Source organism: Oncorhynchus mykiss, chromosome 10 (genome assembly GCF_057628025.1).
Source record: "Oncorhynchus mykiss isolate SJ-2025 chromosome 10, ASM5762802v1, whole genome shotgun sequence".
Taxonomy (NCBI): domain Eukaryota; kingdom Metazoa; phylum Chordata; class Actinopteri; order Salmoniformes; family Salmonidae; genus Oncorhynchus; species Oncorhynchus mykiss.
In genome coordinates this window covers 72,802,631-72,822,500 of record NC_143031.1, presented here as the reverse complement: position 1 = coordinate 72,822,500, position 19,870 = coordinate 72,802,631, and the positions used below count along the sequence as shown (strand labels likewise).

The 19,870-nt window shown below is 48.1% G+C and overlaps 1 protein-coding gene across 1 annotated transcript in view; it reads right to left on the bottom strand.

Annotated features, from left to right (window-relative positions):
* The window catches only part of LOC110534566 (uncharacterized), a 26,906-nt gene extending 9,588 nt beyond the window's left edge, over positions 1-17,318 (bottom strand). Inside the window, exon 1 of the mRNA XM_036933859.2 lies at positions 16,879-17,318. Within this exon, the coding sequence (XP_036789754.2) occupies positions 16,879-16,929 (51 nt within the window). The 5' untranslated portion in view covers positions 16,930-17,318. The remainder of the gene's footprint in view (positions 1-16,878) is intronic.
* Between the last annotated feature and the right edge of the window lie 2,552 nt (positions 17,319-19,870).

Sequence of the window (19,870 nt, the reverse complement as noted above, 5' to 3'; positions counted from 1 at the left end):
TGGCACCTCCTTACAGACAGACAGTCAGACAGACTGGCCCTTACAGACAGACAGGCCCTAACAGACAGGGTTATGTTCAGTAGTAGGGTACATGTTGCAAGGGAAAACGAAAAATCTATGTTCTTATTGAGCAAGTTTAGTTGGTACTAACTTCCCTGATGGACCACAGTTAAAACATGTTATTCCTACTGAACAGACCCAGCATTCACATGAACTGTGGAACAGGACAGTTCCTGTAGAAAGGGTTAGTCATTAATCAAGTCAAAAGCACATATTGGCTAAAGGATTTGCATAACCAAAAAAGAGCCATGCGATTGTGATCACTTGTAAGCGTGCTATCATCCCAGATACCAGAGTCCATCTGCATTGGAAATCAGTGAGCGAGCCCACTTCACGCTTACAACCCCCGGATACAATACCTCCATTGTACTCGGCACGTCTACCTCAAACACACAACGGAACGCAACGCAACACAATGCCTGTGTGTGTACATTTCAGACAGACAGGAGGACGGTTGCATAACAGTAAAAGGAAAATGCCTATCTGTTTAGTGTTGCAGTGGGCTGCGGGGGTCCAGCCACAGAGGACACAATGCTCGCATGGACGGAGACACTGGGCTGTTTTTTTACACCCGACTCAGTCTGACCGGACGGCATGTCACCAAACATGCAAATGAGCAGTCAGCCTTTTGTCAGCTGACGTTGGGTCTCTGTTGGCCAGGCTGCACTGGGCACTGCATCTCTCTCCCTAACACTGCATCTCTCTCCGTAACACTGCATCTCTCCCCCTAACACTGCATCTCTCCCCCTAACACTGCATCTCTCCCCCTAACACTGCATCTCTCCCCCTAACACTGCATCTCTCTCCCCAACACTGCATCTCTCTCCCCAACACTGCATCTCTCTCCCTAACACTGCATCTCTCTCCCTAATAATGCATCTCTCTCCCTAATAATGCATCTCTCTCCCTAATACTGCATCTCTCTCCCTAATACTGCATCTCTCTCCCCAGCACTGCATCTCTCCCCCTAACACTGCATCTCTCCCCCTAACACTGCATCTCTCCCCCTAACACTGCATCTCTCTCCCTAACACTGCATCTCTCTCCCTAACACTGCATCTCTCCCCCTAACACTGCATCTCTCCCCCTAACACTGCATCTCTCCCCCTAACACTGCATCTCTCTCCCCAACACTGCATCTCTCTCCCCAACACTGCATCTTTCTCCCTAACACTGCATCTCTCTCCCCAACACTGCATCTTTCCCCCTAACACTGCATCTCTCCCCCTAACACTGCATCTCTCTCCCCAGCACTGCATCTCTCCCCCTAACACTGCATCTCTCCCCCTAACACTGCATCTCTCCCCCCAGCACTGCATCTCTCCCCCTAACACTGCATCTATCCCCCATAACACTGCATCTCTCTCCGTAACACTGCATCTCTCCCCCTAACACTGCATCTCTCTCCCTAACACTGCATCTCTCTCCCTAATAATGCATCTCTCTCCCTAATAATGCATCTCTCTCCCTAATACTGCATCTCTCTCCCTAATACTGCATATCTCTCCCCAGCACTGCATCTCTCCCCCTAACACTGCATCTCTCCCCCTAACACTGCATCTCTCCCACTAACACTGCATCTCTCTCCCTAACACTGCATCTCTCTCCCTAACACTGCATCTCTCCCCCTAACACTGCATCTCTCCCCCTAACACTGCATCTCTCCCCCTAACACTGCATCTCTCTCCCCAACACTGCATCTCTCTCCCCAACATTGCATCTTTCTCCCTAACACTGCATCTCTCTCCCCAACACTGCATCTTTCCCCCTAACACTGCATCTCTCCCCCTAACACTGCATCTCTCTCCCCAGCATTGCATCTCTCCCCCTAACACTGCATCTCTCCCCCTAACACTGCATCTCTCCCCCCAGCACTGCATCTCTCCCCCTAACACTGCATCTATCCCCCATAACACTGCATCTCTCCCCTTAACACTGCATCTCTCCCCCTAACACTGCATCTCTCCCCCTAACACTGCATCTCTCCCCCTAACACTGCATCTCTCTCCGTAACACTGCATCTCTCTCCGTAACACTGCATCTCCCCCCAACACTGCATCTCTCTCCCCAACACTGCATCTCTCTCCCCAACACTGCATCTCTCCCCCTAACACTGCATCTCTCTCCCCAACACTGCATCTCTCTCCCCAACACTGCATCTTTCTCCCTAACACTGCATCTCTCTCCCCAACACTGCATCTTTCCCCCTAACACTGCATCTCTCCCCCTAACACTGCATCTCTCTCCCCAGCACTGCATCTCTCCCCCTAACACTGCATCTCTCTCCCTAATACTGCATCTCTCTCCCCAGCACTGCATCTCTCCCCCTAACACTGCATCTCTCCCCCTAACACTGCATCTCTCCCCCTAACACTGCATCTCTCTCCCTAACACTGCATCTCTCTCCAAAACACTGCATCTCTCCCCCTAACACTGCATCTCTCCCTCTAACACTGCATCTCTCCTCCTAACACTGCATCTCTCTCCCCAACACTGCATCTTTCTCCCTAACACTGCATCTCTCTCCCCAACACTGCATCTTTCCCCCTAACACTGCATCTCTCCCCCTAACACTGCATCTCTCTCCCCAGCACTGCATCTCTCCCCCTAACACTGCATCTCTCCCCCTAACACTGCATCTCTCCCCCCAGCACTGCATCTCTCCCCCTAACACTGCATCTATCCCCCTAACACTGCATCTCTCCCCCTAACACTGCATCTTTCCCCCTAACACTGCATCTCTCCCCTTAACACTGCATCTCTCCCCCTAACACTGCATCTCTCTCCGTAACACTGCATCTCTCTCCGTAACACTGCATCTCTCTCCGTAACACTGTATCTCCCCCCAACACTGCATCTCTCTCCCCAACACTGCATCTCTCTCCCCAACACTGCATCTCTCTCCCCAGAACTGCATCTCTCTCCGTAAAACTACATCTCTCTCCCCAACACTACATCTCTCTCCCCAACACTGCATCTCTCTCCCCAGAACTGCATCTCTCCCCCTAACACTGCATCTCTCCCCCTACCACTGCATCTCTCCCCCTAACACTGCATCTCTCTCCGTAACACTGCATCTCTCCCCCTAACACTGCATCTCTCCCCCTAACACTGCATCTCTCTCCCTAACACTGCATCTCTCTCCCTAACACTGCATCTCTCCCCCTAACACTGCATCTCTCCCCCTAACACTGCATCTCTCCCCCTAACACTGCATCTCTCTCCCCAACACTGCATCTCTCTCCCCAACACTGCATCTTTCTCCCTAACACTACATCTCTCTCCCCAACACTGCATCTCTCTCCCCAGAACTGCATCTCTCCCCCTAACACTGCATCTCTCTCCCTAATACTGCATCTCTCTCCCCAGCACTGCATCTCTCCCCCTAACACTGCATCTCTCCCCCTAACACTGCATCTCTCCCCCTAACACTGCATCTCTCTCCCTAACACTGCATCTCTCTCCCTAACACTGCATCTCTCCCCCTAACACTGCATCTCTCCCCCTAACACTGCATCTCTCCCCCTAACACTGCATCTCTCTCCCCAACACTGCATCTCTCTCCCCAACACTGCATCTTTCTCCCTAACACTGCATCTCTCTCCCCAACACTGCATCTTTCCCCCTAACACTGCATCTCTCCCCCTAACACTGCATCTCTCTCCCCAGCACTGCATCTCTCCCCCTAACACTGCATCTCTCCCCCTAACACTGCATCTCTCCCCCCAGCACTGCATCTCTCCCCCTAACACTGCATCTATCCCCCATAACACTGCATCTCTCCCCCTAACACTGCATCTCTCCCCCTAACACTGCATCTCTCTCCGTAACACTGCATCTCTCTCCGTAACACTGCATCTCCCCCCAACACTGCATCTCTCTCCCCAACACTGCATCTCTCTCCCCAACACTGCATCTCTCCCCCTAACACTGCATCTCTCTCCCCAACACTGCATCTCTCTCCCCAACACTGCATCTTTCTCCCTAACACTGCATCTCTCTCCCCAACACTGCATCTTTCCCCCTAACACTGCATCTCTCCCCCTAACACTGCATCTCTCTCCCCAGCACTGCATCTCTCCCCCTAACACTGCATCTCTCTCCCTAATACTGCATCTCTCTCCCCAGCACTGCATCTCTCCCCCTAACACTGCATCTCTCCCCCTAACACTGCATCTCTCCCCCTAACACTGCATCTCTCTCCCTAACACTGCATCTCTCTCCCTAACACTGCATCTCTCCCCCTAACACTGCATCTCTCCCTCTAACACTGCATCTCTCCCCCTAACACTGCATCTCTCTCCCCAACACTGCATCTCTCTCCCCAACACTGCATCTTTCTCCCTAACACTGCATCTCTCTCCCCAACACTGCATCTTTCCCCCTAACACTGCATCTCTCCCCCTAACACTGCATCTCTCTCCCCAGCACTGCATCTCTCCCCCTAACACTGCATCTCTCCCCCTAACACTGCATCTCTCCCCCCAGCACTGCATCTCTCCCCCTAACACTGCATCTATCCCCCTAACACTGCATCTCTCCCCCTAACACTGCATCTCTCCCCCTAACACTGCATCTCTCCCCTTAACACTGCATCTCTCCCCCTAACACTGCATCTCTCTCCGTAACACTGCATCTCTCTCCGTAACACTGTATCTCCCCCCAACACTGCATCTCTCTCCCCAACACTGCATCTCTCTCCCCAACACTGCATCTCTCTCCCCAACACTGCATCTCTCTCCCCAGAACTGCATCTCTCTCCGTAAAACTACATCTCTCTCCCCAACACTACATCTCTCTCCCCAACACTGCATCTCTCTCCCCAGAACTGCATCTCTCCCCCTAACACTGCATCTCTCCCCCTACCACTGCATCTCTCCCCCTAACACTGCATCTCTCTCCGTAACACTGCATCTCTCTCCGTAACACTGCATCTCTCCCCAACACTGCATCTCTCTCCCCAACACTGCATCTCTCTCCCCAGAACTGCATCTCTCTCCCCAACACTACATCTCTCTCCCCAACACTGCATCTCTCCCCCTAACACTGCATCTATCCCCCTAACACTACATCTCTCTCCCCAACACTGCATCTCTCTTCCCAGCACTGCATCTCTCCCCCTAACACTGCATCTCTCCCCCTAACACTGCATCTCTCCCCCCAGCACTGCATCTCTCCCCCTAACACTGCATCTATCCCCCTAACACTGCATCTCTCCCCCTAACACTGCATCTCTCCCCCTAACACTGCATCTCTCCCCCTAACACTGCATCTCTCTCCGTAACACTGCATCTCTCTCCGTAACACTGCATCTCCCCCCAACACTGCATCTCTCTCCCCAACACTGCATCTCTCTCCCCAACACTGCATCTCTCTCCCCAGAACTGCATCTCTCTCCGTAACACTACATCTCTCTCCCCAACACTACATTTCTCTCCCCAACACTGCATCTCTCTCCCCAGAACTGCATCTCTCTCCCCAACACTGCATCTCTCTCCCCAACACTGCATCTCTCTCCCCAACACTACATCTCTCTCCCCAGAACTGCATCTCTCTCCCCAAAACTACATCTCTCTCCCCAACACTGCATCTCTCCCCCTAACACTGCATCTCTCCCCCTAACACTGCATCTCTCCCCCTAACACTACATCTCTCTCCCCAACACTGCATCTCTCTTCCCAGCACTGCATCTCTCCCCCTAACACTGCATCTCTCCCCCTAACACTGCATCTCTCCCCCCAGCACTGCATCTCTCCCCCTAACACTGCATCTATCCCCCTAACACTGCATCTATCCCCCTAACACTGCATCTCTCCCCCTAACACTGCATCTCTCCCCCTAACACTGCATCTCTCCCCCTAACACTGCATCTCTCCCCCTAACACTGCATCTCTCTCCGTAACACTGCATCTCTCTCCGTAACACTGCATCTCCCCCCAACACTGCATCTCTCTCCCCAACACTGCATCTCTCTCCCCAACACTGCATCTCTCTCCCCAGAACTGCATCTCTCTCCGTAACACTGCATCTCTCTCCGTAACACTGTATCTCCCCCCAACACTGCATCTCTCTCCCCAACACTGCATCTCTCTCCCCAACACTGCATCTCTCTCCCCAGAACTGCATCTCTCTCCGTAAAACTACATCTCTCTCCCCAACACTACATCTCTCTCCCCAACACTGCATCTCTCTCCCCAGAACTGCATCTCTCCCCCTAACACTGCATCTCTCCCCCTACCACTGCATCTCTCCCCCTAACACTGCATCTCTCTCCGTAACACTGCATCTCTCTCCGTAACACTGCATCTCTCCCCAACACTGCATCTCTCTCCCCAACACTGCATCTCTCTCCCCAGAACTGCATCTCTCTCCCCAACACTACATCTCTCTCCCCAACACTGCATCTCTCCCCCTAACACTGCATCTCTCCCCCTAACACTACATCTCTCTCCCCAACACTGCATCTCTCTTCCCAGCACTGCATCTCTCCCCCTAACACTGCATCTCTCCCCCTAACACTGCATCTCTCCCCCCAGCACTGCATCTCTCCCCCTAACACTGCATCTATCCCCCTAACACTGCATCTCTCCCCCTAACACTGCATCTCTCCCCCTAACACTGCATCTCTCCCCCTAACACTGCATCTCTCCCCCTAACACTGCATCTCTCTCCGTAACACTGCATCTCTCTCCGTAACACTGCATCTCCCCCCAACACTGCATCTCTCTCCCCAACACTGCATCTCTCTCCCCAACACTGCATCTCTCTCCCCAGAACTGCATCTCTCTCCGTAACACTACATCTCTCTCCCCAACACTACATTTCTCTCCCCAACACTGCATCTCTCTCCCCAGAACTGCATCTCTCTCCCCAACACTGCATCTCTCTCCCCAACACTGCATCTCTCTCCCCAACACTACATCTCTCTCCCCAGAACTGCATCTCTCTCCCCAACACTACATCTCTCTCCCCAACACTGCATCTCTCCCCCTAACACTGCATCTCTCCCCCTAACACTGCATCTCTCCCCCTAACACTACATCTCTCTCCCCAACACTGCATCTCTCTTCCCAGCACTGCATCTCTCCCCCTAACACTGCATCTCTCCCCCTAACACTGCATCTCTCCCCCCAGCACTGCATCTCTCCCCCTAACACTGCATCTCTCCCCCTAACACTGCATCTCTCCCCCTAACACTGCATCTCTCCCCCTAACACTGCATCTCTCCCCCTAACACTGCATCTCTCCCCCTAACACTGCATCTCTCTCCGTAACACTGCATCTCTCTCCGTAACACTGCATCTCCCCCCAACACTGCATCTCTCTCCCTAACACTGCATCTCTCTCCCCAGAACTGCATCTCTCTCCGTAACACTACATCTCTCTCCCCAACACTACATCTCTCTCCCCAACACTGCATCTCTCTCCCCAGAACTGCATCTCTCCCCCTAACACTGCATCTCTCCCCCTAACACTGCATCTCTCCCCCTAACACTGCATCTCTCTCCGTAACACTGCATCTCTCTCCGTAACACTGCATCTCTCCCCAACACTGCATCTCTCTCCCCAACACTGCATCTCTCTCCCCAACACTGCATCTCTCTCCGTAACACTACATCTCTCTCCCCAACACTACATTTCTCTCCCCAACACTACATCTCTCTCCCCAACACTGCATCTCTCTCCCCAGAACTGCATCTCTCTCCCCAACACTGCATCTCTCTCCCCAACACTGCATCTCTCTCCCCAACACTACATCTCTCTCCCCAACACTACATCTCTCTCCCCAGAACTGCATCTCTCTCCCCAACACTACATCTCTCTCCCCAACACTGCATCTCTCCCCCTAACACTGCATCTCTCCCCCTAACACTGCATCTCTCCCCAACACTACATCTCTCCCCAACACTACATCTCTCTCCCCAACACTGCATCTCTCTTCCCAGCACTGCATCTCTCCCCCTAACACTGCATCTCTCCCCCTAACACTGCATCTATCCCCCTAACACTGCATCTCTCCCCCCAACACTGCATCTCTCTCCCCAACACTGCATCTCTCCCCCTAACACTGCATCTCTCCCCAACACTACATCTCTCTCCCCAACACTGCATCTCTCTTCCCAGCACTGCATCTCTCCCCCTAACACTGCATCTCTCCCCCTAACACTGCATCTCTCCCCCTAACACTGCATCTCTCCCCCCAACACTGCATCTCTCTCCCCAACACTGCATCTCTCTCCCCAGCACTGCATCTCTCCCCCCAGCACTGTTTGAACTCACACATAGATTTGGTAGATTTGGTACTAGGCCTATCATCTGAGCCTGCACTGTATTGGTGTCATCCCATATCACCAAAAAGCACATTGCATAATGGAGCCCCAATCGTACACTAGATCAGGGTTATTAGACCTTAACATGTTTAGGAGGTTTTCTACCTGATAATTAATTGCACCCACCTGGTGTCCCAGGATTAGAGGGGAACAATGAAGAAAAGCAGTGGACTGTCTTGGAGGTCCAGAGTGTAGTTTGAGGGTACTAGTGCAGGCTAACAGAAACTAGTCAGTAGCTAATGACAATGACTGATTTCAAATCAGTTAGTAAGGGAAATCCTCCATTTTAACCTTCACACATAGTCAAAACTGTAGCTACTCTACATGTCTGACTAGTACTACTACACCCTACTACATCCTACTACACACTATTAGAAACTACTACACACTAATACACACTATTACACCCTACTACACACTACTACACATTATTACAAACTACTACACACTATTACACACTACTACACACTATTATAAACTACTACAAACTATTACACACTACTACACACTAATACACACTATTACACCCTACTACACCCTACTTCACATTATTACAAACTACTACACACTACTACACACTATTACAAACTACTACACACTACTACACCCTACTTCACACTATTACAAACTTCTACAGACTATTACAAACGTACACCCGACTACACACTACTACACACTATTACACACTACTACACACTACTACACATTAGTACAAACTACTACACACTACTACACCCTACTACACACTACTACGCACTATTACACACTACTACACATTACAACACATTACTACACACTACTACACACTACTATAAACTAGTACATACTACTTACTACACATTACTACACACTACTACACACTATTACACCCTATCAGGGTTGACCCAGAGTCCTCCTAGTAGTCTCCATCCATCCAACTCCTGCTGCTCTCTAACAAAGTGAGGCACTGCAGCAGCAGTAGAGTACAGGGGGAGGACAAGCAGCTGGCGTCTGTGCCAGGTATTGATCAAACAGTAGCAGAGCAACACACACACAGAGGGACACACACAGCCGTAGCAGAGGAGTGTGAGACTAGTTTGGGATAAACATTACACAGGCAGCTCCGGACTGGAAACCCCACTCTGTAGACGGCAGGACCACTAACAGCAGTTGTCAGCCTGGTTAGAGGAGTGAAGATAGTAATGTACTGTTACTGGACAGTGTGAACAGAATACCAGAGATTTTAGAAAACATCTAGATAATCTTGTATCCCATTGTTTGGTCACACTATATTTGGATAGTTCCCTATATGTGTTCTACAGATCTATCAACAAACTGTCAACTGTAACTCTGTTGATGGGCAACAGCTTTCAGGTTTTTTTTGGGTCAGGTTCAGAGTTAAAGTAAGATGTATCCCAACACATTGGAAATTGTGATTGGCTGAGAGAGGGGGGAAAAAGAAGAATTGCTCTTTAGGTTGGTTGCAACTTATTCCAGTCCATCTTGACTCAAGATGTAACAAGGATGAAGACTGCAGTATTGACAGATTGATGCGATTACCACTGAGAGCAAGATAGATGTTGTCAACAGTGTCAGCAGGACTGTCAACTGGTTACTGTAGAATTGAGTATAAGACCTACTGTATCTGACTGGGAGTATAAGACCTACTGTATCTGACTGGGAGTATAAGACCTACTGTATCTGACTGGGAGTATAAGACCTACTGTATCTGACTGGGAGTATGAGACCTACTGTATCTGACTGGGAGTATAAGACCTACTGTATCTGACTGAGAGTATGAGACCTACTGTATCTGACTGGGAGTATGAGACCTACTGTATCTGACTGGGAGTATAAGACCTACTGTATCTGACTGGGAGTATAAGACCTACTGTATCTGACTGGGAGTATGAGACCTACTGTATCTGACTGGGAGTATGAGACCTACTGTATCTGACTGGGAGTATAAGACCTACTGTATCTGACTGGGAGTATGAGACCTACTGTATCTGACTGGGAGTATGAGACCTACTGTATCTGACTGGGAGTATGAGACCTACTGTATCTGACTGGGAGTATGAGACCTACTGTATCTGACTGGGAGCATGAGACCTACTGTATCTGGTGGGAATATAAGACCTACTGTATCTGACTGGGAGTATGAGACCTACTATATCTGACTGGGAGTATGAGACCTACTGTATCTGACTGGGAGTATGAGACCTACTGTATCTGACTGGGAGTATGAGACCTACTGTATCTGACTGGGAGTATGAGACCTACTGTATCTGACTGGGAGAATGAGATCTACTGTATCTGACTGGGAGTATAAGACCTACTGTATCTGACTGGGAGTATGAGACCTACTATATCTGACTGGGAGAATGAGACCTACTGTATCTGACTGGGAGTATGAGACCTACTGTATCTGACTGGGAGTATGAGACCTACTATATCTGACTGGGAGTATGAGACCTACTGTATCTGACTGGGATTATAAGACCTACTGTATCTGACTGGGAGAATGAGACCTACTATATCTGACTGAGAGTATGAGACCTACTGTATCTGACTGTGAGCATAAGACCTACTGTATCTGACCTGGAGTATAAGACCTACTGTATCTGACTGGGAGCATAAGACCTACTGTATCTGACTGGGAGTATGAGACCTACGGTATCTGACTGGGAGTATGAGACCTACTGTATCTGACTGGGAGTATGAGACCTACTGTATCTGACTGGGAGTATGAGACCTACTGTATCTGACTGGGAGTATAAGACCTACTGTATCTGACTGGGAGTATAAGACCTACTGTATCTGACTGGGAGTATGAGACCTACTGTATCTGACTGGGAGTATGAGACCTACTGTATCTGACTGGGAGTATGAGACCTACTGTATCTGACTGGGAGCATAAAACCTACTGTATCTGACTGTGAGCATAAGACCTACTGTATCTGACCTGGAGTATAAGACCTACTGTATCTGACTGGGAGCATGAGACCTACTGTATCTGACTGAGAGCATAAGACCTACTGTATCTGACTGGGAGTATGAGACCTACTGTATCTGACTGGGAGCATAAAACCTACTGTATCTGACTAGGAGTATGAGACCTACTGTATCTGACTGGGAGTATAAGACCTACTGTATCTGACTGGGAGTATGAGACCTACTGTATCTGACTGGGAGTATAAGACCTACTGTATCTGACTGGGAGTATGAGACCTACTGTATCTGACTGGGAGTATAAGACCTACTGTATCTGACTGGGAGTATGAGACCTACTGTATCTGACTGGGAGTATGAGACCTACTGTATCTGACTGGGAGTATAAGACCTACTATATCTGACTGGGAGTATGAGACCTACTGTATCTGACTGGGAGTATGAGACCTACTATATCTGACTGGGAGTATGAGACCTACTGTATCTGACTGGGAGTATGAGACCTACTGTATCTGACTGGGAGCATAAGACCTACTGTATCTGACTGGGAGCATAAAACCTACTGTATCTGACTGGGAGTATAAGACCTACTGTATCTGACTGGGAGTATGAGACCTACTGTATCTGACTGGGAGTATAAGACCTACTGTATCTGACTGGGAGTATAAGACCTACTGTATCTGACTGGGAGTATAAGACCTACTATATCTGACTGGGAGTATGAGACCTACTGTATCTGACTGGGAGTATGAGACCTACTGTATCTGACTGGGAGTATAAGACCTACTATATCTGACTGGGAGTATGAGACCTACTGTATCTGACTGGGAGTATGAGACCTACTGTATCTGACTGGGAGTATGAGACCTACTGTATCTGACTGGGAGCATAAGACCTACTGTATCTGACTGGGAGCATAAAACCTACTGTATCTGACTGGGAGTATAAAACCTACTGTATCTGACTGGGAGTATGAGACCTACTATATCTGACTGGGAGTATGAGACCTACTGTATCTGACTGGGAGTATGAGACCTACTGTATCTGACTGGGAGCATGAGACCTACTGTATCTGACTGGGAGTATGAGACCTACTGTATCTGACTGGGAGTATAAGACCTACTGTATCTGACTGGGAGTATGAGACCTACTGTATCTGACTGGGAGTATGAGACCTACTGTATCTGACTGGGAGTATAAGACCTACTATATCTGACTGGGAGTATAAGACCTACTGTATCTGACTGGGAGTATGAGACCTACTGTATCTGACTGGGAGTATGAGACCTACTGTATCTGACTGGGAGTATGAGACCTACTGTATCTGACTGGGAGTATAAGACCTACTGTATCTGACCTGGAGTATAAGACCTACTGTATCTGACTGGGAGCATAAGACCTACTGTACCTACTGACTGGGAGTGATCGGCAACGACAACTCAGTAAATGCCTTTCACAGGCATAGGAGGGGATTTCAGGCAGCCAAACAGTCTTATCTACAGGAAGAGAAATCGTGTATTATCACTGGCCTCCACTCTGTAAAGTTGAGAGTCTGTGGTTTAGCCCACCACATCATACATCATACATTACTGGATCTGAAGAGGTCATTCAATCATCCCCCGAGACCATGTTAAAAACCACAAGACACCTCTACTACAAGTTGTAGATGTCTCCCACACTAACACCTAACCACGGCGCAAAGCCACAGACATACAGCGAGACAAACAGCTTAACACACTTCCTCACTTCCTGCCTGTTCACCAGTGTGTGTGTGTGTGTGTGTGCGTGTGTGTGTGTGTGTGTGTGTGTGTGTGTGTGTGTGTGTGTGTGTGTGGCTGGCTGGCCTTGTGAGATATGATGGACCTGTAAAGAGAGTAAGAAAACAGGCCAGACTGAGGGGAGACCTGGTTAACCCAGGCACCTCTTACACAATAGGCTATACACTCAGAAACAACGGTGCTATCTAGAACCTGAAATGGTTCTTTGGCTGTCCCCATAGGAGAACCCTTTGAAGAACCCTTTTTGGTTCCAGGTAGAACGCTTTTGGGTTCCATGTACAGAAAACCCTTTCCACAGAGGGTTCTACCTGGAACCAAAAAGGGTTATCCCATGGGGACAGCCGAAGAACCCTTTTGGAAGCCTTTTTTCTACGAGCTAATGTGACCGCAGGAGCATCCTGGACAGATACAAAGGAGCTGATTGTTGTGGCAGAAGAGACCGTTAGCTAAGACCACTTCAACAGTGACCAGTGGAAGTTATGAAGAAACATTGTCCTCCTCAACAGATATATTATTATCATCAGAAGATAAATGATTAGGAACGTTCATAGCACAATGCCTGATGGACAGTCAACAGTGTGTGTGTGTGTGTGTGTATGTGTGTGTGTGTGTGTGTGTGTGTGTGTGTGTGTGTGTGTGTGTGTGTGCGTGCGAGCGAGCGAGAAATTCAGCTATGATAGTAAACACCTACAATAATGGAGTTTTCTTCTTAGTGAGTGTATTCAATCGGAGATAACTTTTTTAACATACACACTAACACATGACTACTACCCACTACAACTAAGCCTACAATCAATGTAAAGATCCTCTTGAGAACGGTAATTGCACATATTCTAGTAGCTGACTCGCAACACACTGTTCTGTATATACAGTGTGTTTAGCCATGCTGAGAAGACCTCTAGGCCTATACAGGGCCGGAGTAAGAAATCATAGGCCCCCCCAGGCCTTTGTTTTTTTATAGCCCCCTGCCCCGCCGCCATCCGACCCATTGCCCTTCTATGGATTATATGTCTATGGTCACATACCAACAAGCTGGAGCTGATATTTGGTGTGAATGTTGCCCAAACTGTGGCCTTCCCGGTAACTGTCAAAATAAAGGAAACACTTGAGTAAACAAGGGATATGAATATATGTTCTGGTGTTGGTTTAGGTCCACTTGTAGAATCTATGCCAAGGTGCATTGAAGCTGTTCTGGCTCGTGGTGCCCAACACCCCATTAAGACACTTTATGTTGCTGTTTCCTTCATTTTGGCAGATACCTGTATGTGCTTTATTGGGATAAACTGTTGATTCTCTGGGGCTAAATTATGCTCTCTGGTGTATTTTGAACATTGAGATTGGGCTCCTGTGGTTGTATAAAAATTATAATTTAAAAAAATTACATAATTTGTTTCTTGTTGCTGTTTTTTTTGCCTATTGGGCCCCCTATGATTTTGGGCCCAGACCATTATTCACACAATTGACCAGTCACGTTTAATTATAATACAGTTACTTAAATGTATTTAATAATCAGTTACCCAATCAAGGCAGGGCCCCCCAGTTACCCACGTGGGCCCCCTACCTCCTGTCCTCCCCCATCTGATGATTAGCAGAGCGGCAGCAGGCAGCAGCAGGCTGCCTACACTCATAAAGGAAAAATAAAAAAGTGCATTCAGAAAGTATTGACTTTTTCCACATTTTGTTACTGTAGCTTTATTCAACAATTCATGAATTTTTTTCCATCATAAATCTACACACAATACTCCATAATGACAAAGCAAAATGTATCAAAAAATAAAAAACAGATTTACATAAGTATTCAGACCCTTTACTCAGTACTTTGTTGAAGCACCTTTGGCAGCAAATACAGCCTCGAGTCTTCTTGGCTATGACTCTATAAGCTTGGCACACCTGTATTTGGGGAGTTTCTCCCATTCTTCAAGTCCCGGCTCTGGCTGGGCCTATCAAGGATATTCAGAGACTTTTCCTGAAGCCACTCCTGCGTTGTCTTGGCTGTGTGCTTAAGGTCGTTGTCCTGTTGGAAGATGAACCTTCACCGCAGTCTGAGGTCCTGAGCACTCTGGAGCATGTTTTCATCAAGGATCTCTCTGTACTTTGCTCCGTTCATCTTTGCCAATGATCCTGACTAGTCTCCCAGTCCCTGCCGCTGAAAAACACCCCCACAGCATGATGCCGCCACCACCATGCTTCACCATAGGGATGGTGCCAGGTTTCCTCCAGATGTGACGCTTGGAATTCAGGCCAAAGAGTTCAATCTTGGTTTCATCAGACCAGAGAATATTGTTTCTCATGGTCTGAGAGTCTTTAGGTGCCTTTTGGCAAACCCCAAGTGGGCTGTCATGTGCCTTTTACTGAGGAGTGGCTTCCATCTGGCCACTCTACCATAAAGGCCTGATTGGTGGAGTGCTGCAGAGATGGTTCTCATTCTAAAAGGCTCTCCCATCTCCACAGAGGAACACTGGAGCTCTGTCAGAGTGACCATCGGGTTCTTTTTCACCTCCCTGTCAAAGGCCCTTCTCTACCGATTGCTCAGTTTTGCCGGGTGGCCTGCTCTAGAAAGAGTCTTGGTGGTTCCAAACTTCTTCCATTTAAGAATGATGGAGGCGACTGTGTTCTTGGGGACCTTCAATGCTGCAGAAATTTTTTGGTACCCTTCCCCAGATTTGTGCCTCGACACAATCCTGTCTCTGAGCTCTACAGACAATTCCTTCGACCTCTTTGGTTTGATTTTGCTCTGACATGCACTGTCAACTATGGGATCGTATACGTACAGGTGTGTGCCTTTTCAAATCATGTCCAATCAATTGAATTTACCACAGGTGGACTCCAATCAAGTAGTAGAAACATCAAAAGGATGATCAATGGAAACAGGATGCACCTGAACTCAATTTGGAGTCTCAAAGCAAAGGGTCTGAATACTTATATAAGTAAGGTATTTCTGTTTTTTCATTTTAATAAATGTGCAAAAACATATAAAAGCCTGTTTTCGCTTTGCCATTATGGGGTAGTGTGTGTGGATTGCTGAGGATTTTATTTTATTTGATACATTTTCGAAATAAGGCTGTAAAGTAACAAAATGTGGAAAATGTCAAGGGGTCTGAATACTTTCCGAATGCACTGTATTTCCTTCATAGTTGTTGTTTTGTTGTTGCCCCCTGTGGCCCAGGGGCTTCAGCCCTGCATTATCCCGTCCCGAGGCCTATAGCTCATTGAATCAGCACTATAGTATTTCACCATTGGCAGAGGGGTTATAAATTACCTTTATTATGAGGGTTGGGAGCTAAAAGCACTTTTAATTATGGGCTGTGTAACATTGAGGTCATTCTTTGGTGCATTACAGCAAATTAATTTCCAGACAATGAGATGAGGAAATCAACTTTCAGATATCAGCAACACGTCTTAAATTAAAACGTAAATGGAAGGATAATCATGCAGTTGTGTGTGTGCTGTACAACAAGTCTATCTATGCTCAAAAGGCCTGATTTAGGAAAAACTTGAACTTCAGACTGTCCATAAAACCTTCGTCTTGTGAAGCCTAAATATTTTTTGCAATATCAATTTAATTATTTCCAACAATAACAGATATCCACTGAAGCGACGGTAATAACAACAAATCCTTGCAAGCTAGGAACATTTATTAGAAAACATCACGGCGGCATTCACAGTATCCTACTACCCCTGCAGTATAATATTGCCCAGTTGTTGACAAAATCACCATAACTCACAGCAATCACATCAAGCGAAGATGTTGATAATACAAAATCTGTAAGTCAACATACCGCCTCTGCTTTGAGTCCAAGGCAGAACGTCAACGTTTTCTCTGGATCCATGGCCAGGGGCAGCAGAGATTTAGAACGATAACAGAGAGAGAGAGAGTGGAAAACAGAGAGGACTGGGATCTATCTTATTGTGCTAAATCCCCATCTCTCTCCCACACTGAATCCTCAGCACTCCAGCCTGCTGCTCCGCCATTCCCCGTGCGGAGAGAACGCCCCTCCCCGAATCCGATACTATCGGGGATACCGCCGCGGCAGATCCAATAATGGTACAGGCTGCGCGATATCGACAAGGGAAGGGAAAGCGTCCCAATGGCAAACGACCCTCAGGTGTTTTCTCTTCCAGCTCGTGGGAAGATGGAGGAGTGAGGATTCAAGTTTTATTTTTTTCCTCGTTGGTGGTACGGGGGCGCTCTTTAAATGATGTCATGTAATTCCAGCCCTCTCAAACTAGGAAAAGAGGAGAGGGCTGTGCAGATGATTGGACGTCACCGGTCTATCTCCGGCTCCTGGCAACAGTCGCAGAGGCCGAGAAAGAGATTGCTGCTTAGTAGAGCTCGGTTTTAAACGACTTTGATTCCAAATTCAATGTCTTGCATTGTGTAGATTTGCAAGCAACGTATTTTCTATTTATTTTTATAAGGGCCTAATTGTTTCAGCTACCGTGAGGGGTAGGGATGGGGTAGGGATGCTTGGCCAAGGTCACCCGATAAAGACATGCATGTTGAAATAGATAACGTCAGAGGGGGACGTACACATTTCATTCCAAGTGATAGAAGAAAACAGCAGTGAATATACACGCTGTACATTGACTGAGACAACAATGTGTTGCTTATTACTGTCATGGTACATACCCCTTACACGTGTAAAGTGTACAAAACCCCTGTGTGTGTGTGAACTGCAGCTGTTTTATGTAGGACAGGTTATCCGATCCCACCACCAAATCCACAAAAAGAAAGTGCCTTACATAAAGTACTTGGGGAAATCCACAGGACAAACGCCGCAACATTCCTATTGTCCACAAGGTGGGAGCAGACTATTGGAAATGTAATGTTGGTGCCCTACTTTTACAGCTGTGATGAAAACCTTTACAATTAAGAGATAAACATGCTTGATTTGCGGTAAAATTACCGAAGTGAATATTGACAGAAATAATTGTGAACATTTTCATCTCATTTAATGGATATCCATCGTTGAACTTAACGCTTTTATTTTCACACATTTCTACAATTATTTCTGCCAATATTCATTTAATTTTACAGCAAATCAAATGTTGAGGTAATTTTAAAGGTTTTCATGGTCTCAGCCAACGATGCTGTGTGCGTACGCACGTGGGTGTGTATGTGTGCTCCTGGGTATGTGTACATGCAAGAGTGTATGTGTGTGTGTGTGCAGTGTGTAATCTTCCTAGTGAGTCACTGGGTATTGGTGATTGGGCAGGGCCCTGGTTAGCACGATGGGCATTATGACACTACGCATGTCGCCATGGAAGAGTAGATGAGCAGAACAGGACTTACCACCGCCACTAATCTTGACATTAGCAACATTTATTATGCTGTAGGTTACCAGTTACCACACCCCAACCCTCTCACACCCCTACCCTCACACACCCCTACCCTCACACACCCCTTCCCTCACACACCCCTACCCTCTCACACCCCTGCCCTCTCACACCCCTTCCCTCACACACCCCTGCCCTCTCACACCCCTACCCTCTCACACCCCTACCCTCTCACACCCCTTCCCTCTCACATCCCTGCCCTCTCACACCCCTTCACTCTCACACCCCTACCTTCTCACACCCCTTCCCTCTCACACCCCTTCCCTCTCACACCCCTGCCCTCTCACACCCCTGCCCTCTCACACCCCTTCCCTCTCACACCCCTTCCCTCTCACACCCCTGCCTTCTCACACCCCTTCCCTCTCACACCCCTTCCCTCTCACACCCCTTCCCTCTCACACTCCTGCCCTCTCACACCCCTTCCCTGTCACACCCCTTCCCTCTCACACCCCTGCCCTCTCACACCCCTTCCCTCACACACCCCTTCCCTCTCACACTCCTGCCCTCTCACACTCCTGCCCTCTCACACTCCTGCCCTCTCTCTGTCATCTCTGGTGTTAAAGCCTGATCCTGATACATTGACTCCAGTTCTAAACAGGCATAAATCCTGAACTTTATATTTTAGAGGCAAATTGTACTGGTATGAGATGAGCCAGATTAAAGTTAGGAACATGGTGTGTCTCTAGTATGAAGTGTTGGATGTAACCACCAATGGGTGTTAATGAGACACAAGAGAGTCAAGAGGATGTATTTTAGGAGCATATTGAAATGTTGCGTAATGACCCTCTTTCGTACTGCGCCAATGAGTCGCGTGCAGCGGTAGTCTGGCTGGTATTTAGTGTGTGTGTGTGTGTGTGTGTGTGTGTGTGTTTGCCTTTTTAACTCAGTCTGTTTACTCACTAATGCACTTAGAAACTGATCCCAAATCAGTTGTTATGGGGAGATTAACACTGTCATGACATCTGAGTCACAGAACAAAGTGTTGTACACACCCAGAGAAGAGGGCCTGGTCAGCATGAACTAAACTCACACACACTCTATGTACCGGTGACACCCACACACTGTAACCACTACGGTACATGTCGTCCCGGCACGTCTCGGACTTCCCCCTCTCTCTCTCTCTCTCTCTCTCTCTCTCTCTCTCTCCCTCCCTCCCTCCCTCCCTCCCTCCCTCTCTCCCAGGAGGGTGTAATGACAGCAGCACAGTGTTTCTCTCTCTCTCTCGCTCACACGCCAGGGTCATCCCCTCTCTCTCAGCCTCCATATTGGGAGTGTGGCACCGAAAGTATTTGAAATAGTATGACACACACAAAGGGAAGGACTCACAACACAACTGGTTCTATCCACAACACAACTGGTTCTATCCACAACACAACTGGTTCTATCCACAACACAACTGGTTCTATCCACAACACAACTGGTTCTATCCACAAC